General features: G+C 38.5%; 1 protein-coding gene across 3 annotated transcripts; it reads left to right on the top strand.

The window, feature by feature from the left end:
• The first annotated feature begins 729 nt into the window (after nucleotides 1-729).
• Nucleotides 730-8,699, top strand: LOC104422275 (pumilio homolog 12). 3 transcript variants are annotated; one of them, XM_039303890.1, is made up of 7 exons: nucleotides 730-864; nucleotides 2,096-3,769; nucleotides 3,931-4,093; nucleotides 5,665-5,828; nucleotides 6,419-6,674; nucleotides 7,874-7,993; nucleotides 8,154-8,699. In XM_039303890.1, the coding sequence occupies exons 2-6, from the start codon at nucleotides 2,169-2,171 to the stop codon at nucleotides 7,991-7,993; spliced, it is 2,304 nt and encodes a 767-aa protein (XP_039159824.1). In that variant the 5' UTR covers nucleotides 730-864; nucleotides 2,096-2,168; the 3' UTR covers nucleotides 8,154-8,699. The 3 variants fall into 3 exon arrangements, with proteins under 3 accessions (XP_039159824.1, XP_039159825.1, XP_010032849.2); XM_039303891.1 differs by lacking the exon at nucleotides 730-864 and adding an exon at nucleotides 927-1,255 and having other exon boundaries at nucleotides 8,091-8,699; XM_010034547.3 differs by lacking the exon at nucleotides 730-864 and adding an exon at nucleotides 928-1,255.
• The last annotated feature ends 4,427 nt before the right edge of the window (nucleotides 8,700-13,126 follow it).

A 13,126-nucleotide genomic window follows, 5' to 3' on the forward strand; every position in this document is an offset into this window, starting at 1 on the left:
CGGTGCGCATTAGACAAAGCAAAAGTTATTTAAAATACTTGATAAATAAGAAGAATTTCTAGAGTGAAATTATGGGGGAAGATGAAATTTACTCAAAATGCTGTTTGAGTGAATTTCATCTATCATGGCAAACCAGGACCCTGAAGTTTCTCTGCCATGCCACAATACTGTGTAACTGAATCCACCCAAGAAATTAGTATGACATCATGGGTATGAAAATTGTCATGGATCTGAAGTTGCAATTGCAGTGGACGTCGGGCTCCGGATTAAGCACATTTGTAGAGGAGGGAACGGCCATGTGAATCGGCTAAATTTACTGGAGAACGAAATGCCTCCATAGCACATTATACGGATTTCAATACTAATGAACTCGATATTTGCTTGGAACTCTCATTGACTATTTGTTTATGTATTGAATCCGTGTCCCTCAATAAGGAAAAAAACGAAATCAGAGGAATGTGACAAGCAAGGTAATCGATTCGACCCGACATACGGAAATCAGCTCGTCGTCGCGTCATATGCTGCAACCTTTTGAGAGGGTTGGGGAGCATGGAAACCATACCTAGGAGCATGTCCGAAATATTTTAATGTTGGGAAGCTTACATAAGGAAAGAAATATCAACATCACTATCCCCCACCTCCACATTCTATTCAAAGGCAAAGGAGGGCCATTATAATAAGGCCTCCACAAGAAAGCTTCCAAACCCAAGAACACACCGGTTACAACAAAGAAGGGGGGTAGAGAGAGAGAGAGAGAGAGAGCATAATGACAACACACATGCCATTCTCCACCCATGCATGAGAATGGGGGGGATGATGATGATGGCCTCTTCCTTAGTTCTTAACAAAGATTTCTCCTTTCTGGTTGGTGTCTTGTTGTAGTAGTTTCCTCTGATTTTTTCCCTTGATTATCTGACCAACAATACCTCCTTCTCTCTCTCTCTCTCTCTCTCTACACTCCATTCTTTCTCTCTCTCTCTCTAAATTTCCCTTCTTTTACAGTCATTGATACACCCTCCTCGTCCTTCTGCTTCACGCCGCACCTCCACCAACAACGCTCCTCACTCCTTTCGCATTCCCCTCCCCCCTTCTTTAAACTACTCCAAACATAAAGGCCCCATCTTTTCTGTTCCTCCGCCATTCTTGCTTTTTTTCCATCAACTGGGACTCCTCCCCGTCCAGACTCGGGCTCGAATTCTTGATGGAATTCTAGATGGGATCCTCGTCTTCCTACGTCCGCCCGGTTCCGCGACTGGTACGTGGGGGTGATCAGACCCCGGCGTCTCGCAATCGGCGCAAATTGTTTCCCCTGTTTCTGCATTGTTCGCCGCCGTCGTCGTTTGTTGCTTCTTTCTGCCATTCGCTTGCTCTTCGTACCCTGTTCTTGGTCTCCCGTTCTTTCGTGCATTGTGAGGATCGTTGTCCTTTCGTCTGATCGTGGAGATTCTTTTCTGGGTTTTTGCGGAATTGACCCTTTTTGCGTAATGTCTGTTCGGGTTGGATTAGTGGTCTTGTTTAGATAGTTTAATGTACTAGACGTGAAAAACGAGGAGACAAGCCCCGTGGGGGCGGCATATTCCCATGATGATCCAAATGGCTTCGAATTTTTCGTATTAGTCTTGGCTATCTTTACTGGGGTCTGGGTTCCTTGTGCCTTTTGAGGCACATTTTGTCGCTAAACGCTGATTGCGTACATGGGTGACCAGGCTAATGCGAGTTCTAGTCATCTGTTGGTTTGATGTCAGGACAACTGTTCCAAAGAGATCGATTTCATGTAAAGGACTTCTGGTTGTGTTATTATTTCTGGATTTCATGACCACACTGGAGATTGCTATCATCCATATGGGAACGTTTAGAATAGTGGATTCTGTCATTTGAACATATTGTTGATGCCGACCACTTTCTTTACATTGCTTAAGACATAGGTCTGGTGCTTCAATTCCATGATTGTCGGTATTTATCTGCACAGATGTCTCAGAAGTCTCTTTGCATTTATGGGTTGCTGATGCATGTTTGTTCTAGCTAATCATTGACAATTTAGCTGAATTTTGGGATAAGAACGGTTTACTAACCTCATTCTTTTGTTTGGTGGAAGGTTCTTATTGAGGAGTGCATTTGTCAGTGGAGCTTGTCCCTGTTTGCCAGAGAGGTTTTTAGCTATTCAGCAAATGACAGGAAACAAAAAGGGACTAGATGTTGATGATTTTGAGAAGCTTCTCTGTGAAATCCCCAATGCTACTTCTGGATTTCGACAGCCTGAGGATGCTGGACTCGAGAGGGTGTCTTTGGGCGATTCTAAGTCTCCTATCTTGGTTGAGTCTAGCAAAGGGCCTCACAGTGAGAAATCTTCAAACAATGGCAGTTTACTCAGGAGAAAAGCATTGGCTGATCAAGTTGACAAGATACCTCAGGCAAATGAAGTAAAACTGCCTGATGAACAATCTGTTGCTTTTGCATTTGCAGATTTGAATTTGGAGAATGGTTTGTCTGGAGAAGCTGTGTGTATTCCTTCAGCTAATGGAATGCCGATGCATAGTAATGCCTTTTTATTGGAAAGCCAGTATTGCAACAACTTAAAGATTAATAATCTAACGTCTCATTCACAGTGGAACACTGTCTATCCTTTTCAGACCAGAATTAGTGCTCCCTCTGGTTTTGATGACTTCTCTGGGACCCAAATTGGCCAAGGGAGTCTCGATTTTAGTAAGTTTGATGCTCAAGGTCTAAAGAAGTGGCAAGTTAGTGGTTTTCAGTCTGTTGGTAATCCCAATGGTTCAATGCCAACAGCTAATGGGGTCCATTTGTTGCACAATCTACATGTTCCTGCTGTTGAATTTCCCGTAAGCTCTAACCAGAAGCAATGCATCAATACTCTATCCCCGCTTCCTTACTTTCATAGACAACATAGGAATGAGCGCCCGATTCTTTGGAGGAACACAGAGGAGGAAAACTCTCACCTAATGTGGAAGCCAAACCTTCATGTCCAGCAGAATAGTCATTGTCAGGTGGAAGATGAACTTCCAGTCCAAGCGAGTGCAAATTATGTGAACGGCATACTGCATGAAAATCAAAGGATGCAGCACAATCAGGTGCCAGGATCTCACCATTTTGGACAATTTGAGCAAGGAAAATTCTTGAACAATTATGTGAATGCAAGATGCCTGAAGCAAGCAAATTCTGGGCTTTCCCCCACAGATGTTCGCAATGTGCGAGTTTTGGACAGAAAATTGCAAGGGACTTCTGCCAGAAAGAATCTAACTAGACCTCACGACTTGAATTCACCAAGAATTTTGAAGTTTGGTTCAGGAAATGAAGCACTTAACCATGTAACTGAGAATGGAAGCCATACCTTAAATGGCCTTCACCACTGCTGCCTATGGAATCCAGCTGCTAGATGCTTTATGGCAGATGATTCTCACTCATGGGTCTTTTCTTCCGACGCTACATATCTTAAAAGTTGTGACCCTAGGTTGCTATATCAGAAGACTAAAAATGTGGATGAAGTCAGAGGTAAAATTCCTCTCATGGCTAGGGACCAACATGGTTGCCGCTTATTGCAAAAGAAGATAACAGAGGGGCCCCAAGAGGCTGTTGACAAGATCTTTTTTGAGGTCATTGACTGCATAGTTGAGTTAATGACAGATCCTTTTGGGAATTACTTAGTGCAGAAGCTTCTGGAAGTTTGTCGTGAAGATCAGCGAACACAGATGCTTCAAGAGATCACTAGGAAACCAGGGGATCTAGTTCGCATCTCATGTGATATGCACGGGTGCGCGTGCTCTCCCTCTCTCTCTCTCTCCCTCTCTCTCATGAATACAAATAGACGTGTATAAAATTAATTAATTGTGCTTATTCCCATGTCAACCTTTTACTGCTGATTACCCCTGCATCAACTTAAGTTAACACTAGCTTATTCTCTTCTGATGACAGGACCCGAGCTGTTCAAAAAGTCATTGAGACCCTCAGAACTCCAGAGCATGTATCAATTGTGGTTAATTCTCTGAAGCCATGTATAGTGACATTGATGAAAAACATGAACGGCAATCATGTTGCCCAGCGCTGCTTGCAGTTTTTAATGCCTGCTTACACTCAGGTGCGAAAAAATAATTGGGGATTGGATTTGAAGTTTACTCCTGTGAAGATGTTCCTCATCCATGATCATTTTTTAACTCATGCATAATTCAAGCCCTGGATGTTAGTAATCCTCCTGAGTATGATGATTGGAATCTCTTTATAATTGAAATATCATCATCTGTACATAACAAATCCTGGGGTATAAATAGAAACTATGAATTTCTCACACTAAGTTCAGGGGTAAAACCGGACGGAACTCTATCGTCTTCTTCAAGTGGTTGAAAAACAATGGCAACACACAAGGTATTTTGGATAATATCATTATGGTCTAGCTGCGAACTGTCCAAGAAAAGAAGGCCTATTCTAGATAAGGTTAGTAGTACCAGAGGATGACCATCACCTGCAATAAGCGAATTTTCAACAGATGCAAATCACAAGTAATTGAGAAACAGGAAGTTTTGGTTACTCAGCCTTTGTCATCTGGATTCATTAAATAGGAATGTATGATAAAAGGTTGAATTGCTGGAAAATACTATGATGTGGAGATGATTCAATACTCATGCTCAGCCAAAATCTTCACATACCTTGGTGGCACTCTAGGCTGCAATAATGCATAGCTAGGGCGTGGCGATCAGATTGTGCAGGACTAGTAACATCTTTTGTATTTTAGTTAAAAATTTATAGTGCTTTCATATTTTTCTTTTATGTCATTTTAAAGTGTATGAACACCCACCCTTCCTCTCCCTGTCTCCTTCTCTCCCCCCCCCACGTTGCATAGATCATTAGAGAGAGATAATGAGAGTATGGTTCAATATTTTGTTTAATTTTTGAGATGTGCAATAGGTAAAATTGCAAAATCTTTATTGCATGTGGAAACGTGTAACCTGATTTAAAAGTGAGGCATCTTTTTTTTCTTTTTTTTTGTTGTGCAGTCGATGCCCAAAAGTGTATTTTCTTCTCTTGTTTTTGCCTTCTGTTAAAGTTAATTTGGAAGGACTAAATTCGTGTCAGGTTAATATATGTTTTTAGTTGATAACAATTTCAGGAAACTTCCGTATTTATCGTTCTTCGGTTCACATAAATTAAGTACATCTCAGCTCCTATGTTCCTTGTTATGTTACTCCGACTTCTGGTTTATAATCTTTTGAGATTGGTTTCACCAGAGTTCTGAGAAAATTACAATTTTTGCTTTACTCTGAGTGCTTTCATGAGAAACTTTGAAAAGCAACCAAGAAATTACCTGACCCGTGCATCTGTAAAAGTCACAATGGTATTGCCACAACTTGCTTGCATGCTCTTACTTCGTCATTCCCTTTCTAAGTCATCAAATTTGGTTCTTTTTTATCCCCAGTTGTTGTGGGAAAAGAGGGCGAAATACCATCAACTCTTCTATTTAAGTGGTTTTCATTTTTCCTTTCATTGGTTTGACAATTTGTCTTCCACTGCTCTTTATTAGATTTTATCAGGTGCAGAAGGAAAATATAACATATTTCTGCATAATAGGACATCATGTATCAATATTCTGCATACTGGGTAGTAGTTATTTTGGTTAAAATGAGATTGGAGTGATTTGACAGTTTTCTGTTGCAGTTCCTTTTTGAAGCCGCAGCTGCCAATTGTGTTGAGCTGGCAACAGATCGTCATGGCTGCTGTGTGCTTCAGAAATGCCTTAGTCATTCTGTTGGGGAGCTTAGGAAACATCTGATCTCTGAAATAGTTTCAAATTCGCTAATCCTTTCCCAGGATCAATTTGGGTACTTCTTTGTCTTATCTTGCTTAGCTTCATTCTTTTTCCTTTTATATGTCAAGCTGCCTGTAACTTTTAGTGAAAAAGTATGTGTGTCATGTTAGGTGTTTGAGTGTAATTCATCTTGTGAGGAAAAGGTGCCAGCATGGTTTCTATTACATAAAAGATTTAAGCATGACCCTAGATGCGGCAAATTGATTCTAGGTTTATTGGAATGTAGAAAGAACTTTCTCCTATAAAAATTGCATTTCCATAGTCCAACAATACTAGCATCTGTTAGTTTGAAGTCCTAGTACTCTAATATTGAAGGGTTTTAATATCCTCAAACCCCTTCTTAGGAAGCTTTTAAAAATGCGTACTGCACGACAGGTCTGTTATCATCGGTGTGCTGTAGATTGTACAACCCTACTTGAGCATAAAGTTTCCCTCCAACAACTTACATTCAGTGGCTTTCTCTGCTGGCGAGTTAATTGTGTCTCATAAGAAATTATCCCAGAAGTTGAGGGAACTACTACATGTTTTTCTTGCCTATATCATTTGCAGTCCATAATGACATGTACATAGACTGAGTTATCGAAATTTTGTTTCTGACTGTAGGAACTATGTTGTGCAATACATCTTTGAGCTTCAAGTCTCCCAGGTAGTAAAAATTCTTGATCAGTTGGAAGGCAGATATGGGGACTTATCTATGCAAAAATATAGCAGCAATGTTGTTGAGAAGTGTTTGAAATGTTCTATTGCGGAAGGTCCAAGACGTGTAATCCAGGAGCTTATTGATGATCCTAGGTTAGATCAAATCATGCAAGATGCTTATGGCAATTATGTCATCCAAGCTGCATTGAACATCTCAGAGGTCAGTTGAAACTCTCAAATTCATGTGTGGGGATTTTCTGCATTTTTTCCCTTCTTTATTTATGTCTTTAGTATGAAGTGAGATTGAGGTATAGTTGTACTTTTACACTATTATAAAGTCCATGATTTGGTATGTTGGTGCACTTTGGATAATCTTCTCAAGGTCAAAAAGTACAAAAAGTTTTAACGTCAGCTAGGGCACCGAGCCTAGGCTTTCATTTGACAGAAGCATGAAATTGTGGTGTCGCATGGGATTCACTAGAAGCGTCTATTCCTGGGAATTTGATGCTGTGTTCCAAGGGCTCATTTACTTTTCCAAGTGTAAATGACTGCCGATGTCCTGAGAATCTGTCACAGTGCGGAGATAACAACTGTTATGGTGGTTCAGGAGCTGTCTTATTCCTACCGGTCGCTCCATATATACAAGTCTTGACCCTCCTTTTCTGCGGTTCTCTTACTTTTCTTTCACTTAATTGCTGGAAAATTGATCCCCACTGGGTAGTAAGGGGGTTCTGAAAGGTTGATGTCGGGTAAATTTTGTAGGAGCGGTCATGGGAGATGCAATCAGCAGAACTGGGTTTCAAATAAACTGGAAGTATTAGAAAGCCGAGAATTAGCAATGCGAATGAACTGATAACTGGGGAATATAATTCAAATTACCCAATCCGCAATGAAACTGGATACAGAAAAGTGCATTTTCTTACACGGTAGCATTATGCATTTTGAAAAGCCTATAGATGGTATAAGTTCTGTATTGGGTTCTGCAAACTGTAGGCTGTATTGCTTCTCTCTCTCTCTCATTTGAAAAATTACAGTTGTATTATCGGCCACATGCTTATTCTCTTTAGTGAAGAAACTTTTAGAATGCTTTTTTTAACCTGAGCTCAATTGATGTCAGTCAATGTGATTGAACTTGAAATGCTGAACGGTACTTTTGGCAAGGACTAATATGGTAGGCAATCAACTTGATCCTTCATGAGAGCTTGGCTATGTTTTTTATTTGCCAAAGTATTGTGGCTTATTAGTTGCAGCAAGTACAATCATGTTTATTTGCCGCCACTTCTGGTCTTGTTGCATGAAGTTCAACATCTATCGTTTGCCGTTAGCAGACAAAGATTAAGACACGGTATCTATCTGGTTTAGGAAAAAAATAACTGCACTTTTAAGGTGCTAAGGCTCATTTATACTCTTCTTGATCAGGGAGCTCTTGAAGATGCACTAGTGGAGGCAATAAGACCCTATATCCCTGTGCTGCGAACCAGTCCATATGGGAAGAAAGTTCTCTCATCAAGCAACCGTCTGAAGAAGCTGTATCTATAGGTATAATTATATTGATTTGTCTTGTGATGAGGTGTTCAGTCTCATGAGTTTCTCGACACAATCTTCAAATCACTTATATATCATTCTTTACATGCAGAATTCATTTCTTGTGTGGGTCAATGGGATGGTATGTAACTAATCATTAAATTTCCTTAACCAGGGAAAAAGGACTTGGACTCCTCTGCAGCCTGTCTTCATCGCGGGGTAGGTGCTGCTTAGGCTTTGATCACTTTGAGTGTAATTATTATATATTGCAAAAGCATGTGGAGGAAGGCTTCAAGATCCCGGAGTCCAGATATGAAGCCAATCTCAAATAAAAATGGCATGAACAGAAGTTCATTTTGGTTTTTTTGATGCTTTGCTCGTTATTGAGCTAGTTGGAAGTTTTGCATGATCTACACTGCAGAGAGAATCTTGCGTGATATAGAATCCGCATATGCCAAGATCGGCAATTTTTGTTGTTGCATAGAAATAAACGGAACTGTAAAGATGTAGAGAAAGAGAGTGGTTCTTAGTTGATGCTGACAATGTGCTCAGGGGTCGTTGTCTGGTAACTTATGATCGCCCGGTTATTTGTCTTGATGTACATCACCTTTTGATGGACCTGTACTCTATGCCTTGCTATTTAATGGTTATCTATTGGTAATGTTAGGCCCCCTGGCCTAATTATATCCCTTAATACTCTTGAGGGATTTCTAACTTTCAAGGCTTGTTTCATCTTCTTTCCTTTTCTTTCCTTTTCTTTCTCAAACGATGGGGTCTGGCGGAAAAGGTTTTTTCTTTTGTTTATATTAGTGTTGATTGCACGGCTATCTGATAGGCTTGTCATCCTTTGTGGTCTGAAATCACTCATTTTTCATTGGCTTGGTACACCAGGTGTAACTAGAGTGTCACAATTTAATGAAGCCACTCATTTTTCATTGGCTTGTTACACCAGGTGTAACTAGCGTGTAACAATTTAATGAATTGCCTTCCCGTGTCTAACAGCACTCTTTGTTTGACAATCCCCAGCTGAAGGACACCAAGTAGGGTACCAAATCTTTCATAAGTCCCAGGTTTGCGTTAATATGAAGATGAAAGAGACTTCATGGTTTGGTTGAAGAAAAATTTCTTGACTTTGAATATTTGGCCCTCAATTTTCCTGTTTCTTTTACAGATCTAATGCGTATTTTCTCTAAGAGAGAAATAAGCCTATACTAGAAGTGGCAATTTCAATTCCAAAGAAGTATTGCAATCAACCCAAGTGCTTCATATTGAACTTCTCGTGCAAATAATATTTTAGAGTTTTAATCTCTTGTAAATTATCACTGGTAATGACGATGTCATTAACATGAATTAATGCTACCACGATTCTTTTTAAATTTTTCTTAACAAATAGAGAATGGTCAGATTTAGCTATTTTAAATTCAAATGTCACAAGGGCGATACTTTAACTTTCTACACCATGCTCAAGATGACTACTTGAAACTAGATGCCTTCTTGAGTTTGCAAACAAATCCTTAATTTTCTAAGGGGTGACCCCAAGGGAGGTCCATATACATTTCTTCTCCAAGCTCTCCATGAAAGAATGCATCCTTAATGTCCATCTAGAATAAAGACCAACCACAATTAATAACAATTAACATGAGAATTCTGACAGTATTCATCTTTACTACAGGAACAAATGTTTTTTTTATTCTACTTCGTATGTTAGGGAGTATCCTTGGCCACCAATCTAGGTTTGTGCCTTTCAATTGAACCATCACTTTTGTAATTAATCTTGTAAATCCATCGATAGCCTACTCATAAGTCTGATTTTTGTCAAGAGTTTAGAGTTCTTCATCCATGGCCTTTCTCCACACAACTAATTGTCGCCCCTCAAGAAAGTTTGCAAGTTCAATATTTGTATCAATAGCTGATAAGAAGTTACAAAAATCTAGAAAGATGTAATCATAACAAACATAAGCTTGTATGGGATAGGCCGTAGACAATTAATAAGTGAAAAGTCCCAAAGCCAGTTGAAAAATGAAATGCTCAAGTTGATCAACGAATTGGAGCTATTTCCTGGATAAGGTCAGGAACTAAAGACGCGGTGTCTTGATTAGGAGTGTCTCTCCCATTTTTGTGCTTCTTATCAATCACCAAATCAATAGAAACAATTGGTAAGGGAGCAAATTCCATCAAATTCCATTGTCACCACTATTCAAACATAAAATATATGTGAGTTTCATCAAACATAACATCTCGAGAAATAAGTATTTTTTTGGTAGAACTATCAAAGCATTTATAACTCTTTTTAAAAATGGAATACCCAAAAAAAGGCATTTGTGTACACAAGGGTCTAATATACTCCTGGATGAAGTGTGAACGTAGCATATACTACCAAATACATGGAGATGAGATAGATTAATCGACCGGCCAAGGAGCACTTCCACAAAAGATTTGTATTGCAAAACCTTACTAGGAAGACGATTGATCAAATAGCAACTTTTTAGAACAGCATCTGACCAAAAATGTTGAGGTAAGATTTCATAAGACAAAAGGGATCAAGTTACCTTAAGGAGATGACAATTTTTCCTCTCCGTGACCCCCATTTTGTTGGGGAGTTTTAACACATAAAGTCTGGTGCACAATAGCTAGACTTTTGAGAAATGACTCAAAGGAGTGATTGATGTATTCAGTCCCATTTTCAGTACACAATATTTTAATCCTAGCACCATATTGTGTATAGACCATTTGAGTAAATTCCTTGAACACTATCAATATTTTACTTTTAGAGGTAAGCAAATATAACCAAGTAGTTTGAGATTTATCATCTATAAAAAGTACTTAAAAATACCTCAACATGCTATTGGTGAATTACCCTAAACATCAAAATAAATCAACTCAAATAGTTCGTAAGCACTATTTGTTTTTTGAGAAAAAAGGCAATAATCTATGTTGTCTAACAAATTAACAAGCTTCACAAGAGCTTGAATCCAGAGAAGATGTAGGATCAATGGATCATAACTCCCAATCTAATTGATACCCCATATGCTAATGCCATAGTTGAGATATGAAACCTTAATTCTAACTAGCAACCAAAACCATACTCGAAAAATCAATAGTGTATACCCCCTTTTGAAACCGACCTTCACCAATCTTCCTCCCTATGGTTATGTTCTAAAAGATAACATTATCACAGGAAAATGTAATATTGCAATATAGATCTCTAGTAATTTTGCCAACAGATAACAAGTTAGAAGATAGTGAGAGCATAAATAACACATCAAAAGAGTTTAGAAAATAAATCAAATTTCCCAACCCCTTTTACAGGGACATTTCACCATTAGCAACCATGATAGAAGAGTAGAAACTAGTAGCAAGCTCATGCAAATGAGTTATCCAATAAGAACAACCGCACATGTGGTTAGTTACTCTTGAATTAATTATGAAATAATTCATAGAGGATGCAAACAAGGCAAAGATATTACTAGAAGTTTAGGCCATGCTTCTTGAGTCAAAACTTAGTTGAGACGCATTGCTAGATGATATTAGTTGTTGGAGTTGCAAGGCTATTTGTCCAAGAGATGTTTGAAAATCTATAGTAGTGACCTAACTAGCAACTTTATGATCCATAATCTTATCAGTAGCCTTGTCTTTACTACATCGCATGTGAGGGAATAAATTTCAACAATGATCCCATGTACGAATGCCAATACCAGCCTTTTCCTTTGACACCATTAAAACGAATGCTAGTACCAGTTCTTGCCAACATTACTGTATTAGCTGAACTCTCTACCACTTCTCCCCTTGATTCGAGTTCAATATTCATCACCCTTAGACAAGGTTCTTCTTATTGAACAATGACATAAATATTAGCAAATGATGGTAAAGCATCACTCATAAGAATCTATATCTTAACATCTTCATATTCAAGTCAAATATTGTTGAAGTTTGTCCCATTTCCGCTTGGGATTGCCAAGATGTTCAATGAAAGATTGACCAAAGGCTTGCTTAGTATGAGCAAACTCTTGTTGCAACTCAAAATCCAAGAAGCATTCTCTTGATGTCTATACATATCACGAAGAGAGACTCATAGGGCCTTCACAATCTAAGAATATGCAAAAATCTCATAGAATTAAGGATCCATGGAGTTAACAATCCATGACATGATAAGATTATTAGCAGCTTGCCATTTGGCAAATTTAGGTCACTAAGAGGAAGAGGTCTGATCAAGGCATTAATATGCTCAACTTTGATTTGTCTTAAAGAGCGATTGTAATCGTCAAGATCAAGGGAGGTAATTACGACCATTAAAAGGAATAGAGGTGAGTCAAGCGCCCATTTCATTCGAGCTAGAATGATCCAAATTGATGGTGACAGAATTGTTGATCATTGTGCAAAACGAACCAGAATAAGATAAATTAACTTATTATAAAGACAAGGAGCAACAACTAATGAAGCAGTAGGAAAGCGCATATAGCGTTAGTATGAAGTGGAAAGAGGCAAGGAAAAAGAAAGATGAACAAAAGTTTTATGTGGTTTGGTCAACCAAAAAAATATTTCTTGAAAGCCTACATCCATGGTAGAAATCCCCATATTTCTTAACTTCTCGAGGGAGATTCATTCTCCTTAAATAAAGAATAATACATAATAATTACTAAAAAAAACTTGTGATTATTATGGTAAATATAGCTATTACATATTGTGTCGCACCCCAAAACTATAGGGATATGGATGATACGGCCGTCCTTCCACCCGAAAGGCATAGCCTCAAACTATACCCAAAGATCTACACCCAAAAGTCTCATCTTTAGTACTCTCGTACTATTGATGCTAACCAAAGAACCTAAAACGATTAGGAAAAAGAGGGGTAAGCAACCACAGCCCGGTAAATGGTATATATCTTCTAAACAAATCAACCTCCTTATTACACATTTAAAACTTAAAGACATGATTCTTTATGATAAACCCAAAATATAATAACTTAAAAGAATAACATGAGTTATATATTTCTTCAAATTTGATATATCATTAGCAAAATTTCTCGTTCATCCATAATATCAAAACAAGCATCGATAGCTCAGTTCCATAATCAAATTCGTCATATTTCAAGTCAATGGTCCATTCCATTCTCCAATTTGTAACACATTACATCTCAAGGCCCTAAAG

The sequence above is a fragment of the Eucalyptus grandis genome, chromosome 10 (genome assembly GCF_016545825.1).
Source record: "Eucalyptus grandis isolate ANBG69807.140 chromosome 10, ASM1654582v1, whole genome shotgun sequence".
NCBI lineage: Eukaryota > Viridiplantae > Streptophyta > Magnoliopsida > Myrtales > Myrtaceae > Eucalyptus > Eucalyptus grandis.

Bases quoted from the DNA above. Each gene is read 5' to 3' on its own strand.
- LOC104422275 (XM_039303890.1), top strand. From the start codon at position 2,169: ATGACAGGAAACAAAAAGGGACTAGATGTTGATGATTTTGAGAAGCTT. The intron at 3,770-3,930 runs GTGCGCGTGCTC...TTCTGATGACAG, and splicing joins ATCTCATGTGATATGCACGG to GACCCGAGCTGTTCAAAAAG. The intron at 5,829-6,418 runs GTACTTCTTTGT...TTCTGACTGTAG, and splicing joins CTTTCCCAGGATCAATTTGG to GAACTATGTTGTGCAATACA.